General features: G+C 43.2%; 1 protein-coding gene across 1 annotated transcript; it reads left to right on the top strand.

The window, feature by feature from the left end:
- The first annotated feature begins 1,173 nt into the window (after positions 1-1,173).
- Positions 1,174-3,806, top strand: LOC119273723 (pectin acetylesterase 5-like). The gene is made up of 12 exons (XM_037554797.1): positions 1,174-1,390; positions 1,449-1,531; positions 1,792-1,918; positions 2,079-2,158; positions 2,233-2,322; positions 2,428-2,552; positions 2,627-2,687; positions 2,948-3,001; positions 3,087-3,164; positions 3,243-3,348; positions 3,429-3,574; positions 3,664-3,806. Exons 1-12 carry the CDS (start codon positions 1,174-1,176, stop codon positions 3,772-3,774), a joined length of 1,278 nt encoding a protein of 425 aa, XP_037410694.1. The 3' UTR covers positions 3,775-3,806.

Genomic DNA, 3,806 nt, shown 5'->3' with positions numbered 1-3,806 from the left:
GGGAGTTGGATCGCTGCCACTAAGCATGCAACTGCAAGTGTGTCATTCGACTGCAACTGCGTGTCTTCCATGCGAATGCAAGTGAGTGGAGTTTTGTCGAGGGAGAGGGGCAGTTGCGTGTTTGCCACTAGGCACGCAACTGCAAGTGTCGCCTCCAAGTGCAATTGCATGTTTTCCAAGCAACACATTTTCACATGTGTGGTGTGATGTCTCATAGTTAGGCTTTTTTTTTCATCCATTTTCAAATCAAAAGGCACTAGACAAAATAAGAAAATACAACAGCCAACCACTACCCCCAAATAGAAACGTGGACATCCCAAAATAACGAGGGCAACACCAGAGAAAAATAGAACAGAAAAAGGCCCAAGAAAAGCCCAAACAGAGTAGATCGTGCCACGAAAACAGGACAATGCAGATTGTGCATGACGTGTAGAATGACGTCAGCCGACTGAGACTTCGCGAAGTCTCAGTCGACTGAGTCCTAGCCAGACCCTAGATTAAAAGTACAAATATGATTTTCAACCTAATTTTACCATTTTTAATGCACTTGATAGTAAATTATATTCACTAAATGCTTAAAAGTTCATTAAATGCCTAGAGAGAGGGAAAGAAAGCAAAAAAAAACTAATGTAAAAAAGAACATAGCATAAAAGGAAAAAAATAAAACAAACAATCAACAAAAGAAAAGAAAGAAGAAGAAAAAGGAAAAAAAAAATGTTCGGCGCGAATGCCAACTCGGCAAAGCTGAACACGCGGCAAAGCACGTCTTTGCTGCTATGCAGGCAACACTCTGCGAAGCACGTCTTCACCGAGAGTGTCAGGCTTTTGCTGAGCGTTTTCTTTTTCGCACTCGATTTCCTTATCATTTACCGTGTGTCAGACATTATGCACTCAGCAAACCGGCCGGTACTCGGTAACTTGAGAATGGAAAACGGAGAAAAAAGAACAAAATGCAATTATAGGTACTTTCTGTAAATGAGGATGACGTAGATGTTGCTATCTGCCTGATCTAATCTTGGATGTAAGAAAATTTGGCGCATTTGTTTAACAGCGGGCCAACTTACAAAGGAGGACGGGGAAAACGACGAATGGGGCAACAATATTTCATGAGAAGAAGCCGCAGCAGCAGTGATCCAACCATTCTTCTCCTTATTCTCTTGTCCCTTGACTGCAATGGCACCAGGGACAGCCCAGGCCGAGCAGCTCCTCCTCCACACGGCGCAGCGCCGGCGTGCGCGGGATTGCCGCCATGCATGGGGCCTCTCGGCGGCAGTCCTGCTCCTGCTGCTGCCTTCCGCCGCCGGCCTTCTCCCTCCTATGATGTTCTGCGCGACGCCGCCGGAGACAGTCCCGCTGACCCTCCTTTCCGGTGCGCAGGAGAAGGGAGCAGGTACGCCGCACTATATTAGATTCTACCGTCCATTCATCTCAGATTAACTTGAGTTCAGTGTGCTTGGACGGGACCCCGCCGGGCTACCACCTGCAGAGAGGCTCCGGCACCGGCGCAAACAACTGGCTCATACATCTAGAGGTTGGTAGTATCACTATCACCCACCCATTTTCCTACTCTATATATGTTGCTATGCTTTCCTTAGCCACCAGCAAAACAAAAAATGTCATACTGATGATGACGTGATCTTACAATATTAATAACTAAGCCTAACCATATGTTTTGTTTATACCTTTGTACCATGATGTTGATATTCACTCCCTTTGTTCACGTACAAAGTAGATTCAAGGCAGGTCAATTAGTTGATTGAACTATATATTTTTCCACTGAAAAACACCCAGGGAGGAGGCTGGTGCAGCACCGTCAAGGATTGTTCCAGCCGAAGAAATTCCGAGCTCGGTTCATCCAACTTCATGAAACCGATATTGTATGCCGGGATCCTTAGCAGCGATCAGCCACTGAATCCTGGTAATCATCAACGCTTCTCTCCACAAACCACACCCTTCCATCATCTGGCCCATAATTTTACATTGCCTCTCTTCCTGTTTGGTTGGATGAAGTGAGGCTTTCGTCTCATTTTTACCTCTTTGATATGTCCTTGCACTAATGTATATTAGTGCTCGATTAGATTTCTACAACTGGAACAGAGTGTATGTGCGCTACTGCGACGGGGGATCATTTTCTGGGGATGCGGAAGGTCAAGCGCCGGTGATTATTCTGAATCCTGGTACGATGTCGCTATTTTGGTTGCTTGAAGTGATGTTATGTTGGTGATGATGTAGGATGGAAGTACACTTTACTTCAGAGGATTGCGCATCTATGAGGCAGTTATTGCTGAAGTCATGGAAAAGGGACTTGCCAATGCTACAAAGGTCATACCTAATTTACTTAGTTCATACAGTTTTTAGACGAAACATTAGATGTGAACAAGAAAAATATGAAAATGAAAAAATTACTTATCTTTCTACACATTTCAGGTTCTTCTTACAGGTTGCTCTGCTGGTGCTCTAGCCACGATGCTACACTGCGATGATTTTAGTGCAAAATTTCCTCAGGAGGTTTCAGTTAAATGCCTTGCCGATGCTGGGTTTTTTCTTGACGTGTAAGACTGTTGATAGTAAATGAAATTCACTAGCATGGTACGTGAACTGAAGTACCACTTTTTGTTTGAAACAGAAAGGATATATCTGGAGAAAGGACCTTTTGGTCTGTCTTTGATGGTGTTGTTCAGCTCCAGGTTAGCTCTTGGAAATGCCTCAAACTTTAAAAGACATTCCGTATGTTATGATCAAGTCGTTTGATCACCTCATCCTTTGTGTACTTCTGTAAAATATGACTAATAGATCAAGCTTTTTAGAACTCTGTTTTTCTTTTCATGTGGTTAATTTGTGCCAACACTGACTAGAATATTGCAAAATTTCATGTAATGGATGCCGCTTTGTACGAAATGCCATTGAGTTCTTTTCCCCTCTATTGTTTTTGCTAAACTTATTGCAGAATATTAGAAACGTGTTGCCCAAGGACTGCCTTGCCAAAAAGGAGCCAAAAGAGGTAGTCCCCCCTTGTCTAACTCGTTCTAATTCCCATGCTTACATCTGTCATCATATTACGTTGGTAACTCTGTTTCTTCCCCTAGTGTTTCTTCCCCGCTGAGCTTATAAAGAGTATCCACAGCCCAATGTTTATTCTCAACTCTGCATACGATTCTTTTCAGGTATTTTGAAATCTTTTCTTCCTCTCCTTCTTCTCTTTTAAGTTTCTCATTGATTTATCCATGATTCTTTCTCCATAGGTACGATATGTTCTCATACCGGATTCGTTGGCTCCTGATAATTCGTGGTTGTGTTGCAAACATAATATCCGGAACTGCAATTCCACACAAATGGAATTCCTTAACGGTTAGCTTGTCTAGTCAATCCATTCATATTTCCTTCTTTGTTTCTCGAAACAAATAAATAATCTGCTTCTGCATCGATAGGATTCAGGAACGTGATGGTGGATGCATTGAAGGTTGTCGAAGATAAAGAGGGATGGGGATTGTTCATTGATTCATGCTTCACTCACTGCCAAACGGTCTCTGACATCTCTTGGAATTCACCATTCTCCCCTAGGCTTGGAGATAAGGTAGGGCGAAAATCGCATGTAAAAAGTGTGAGGAATCTGTATTATGTGATTCACCGCGGTGTTGCTTACATTCTCACTATTTTGTTCAGACAATTGCTGAGGCTGTAGGAGATTGGCAATGTGGATGTAGCGAAAGAGTGAAAGAGATTGACTGCGAGTACCCATGCAACCCAACATGCAGCAGACAGTTGCCGCCATGATTTATTACTACACTTCACTGGATCGCAACGAG

Source organism: Triticum dicoccoides, chromosome 3A (genome assembly GCF_002162155.2).
Source record: "Triticum dicoccoides isolate Atlit2015 ecotype Zavitan chromosome 3A, WEW_v2.0, whole genome shotgun sequence".
Classification (NCBI taxonomy): Eukaryota; Viridiplantae; Streptophyta; class Magnoliopsida; order Poales; family Poaceae; genus Triticum; species Triticum dicoccoides.
The sequence above is the reverse complement of the archived record's forward strand: the minus strand, read 5'-3'. Positions and strand labels throughout refer to the sequence as shown.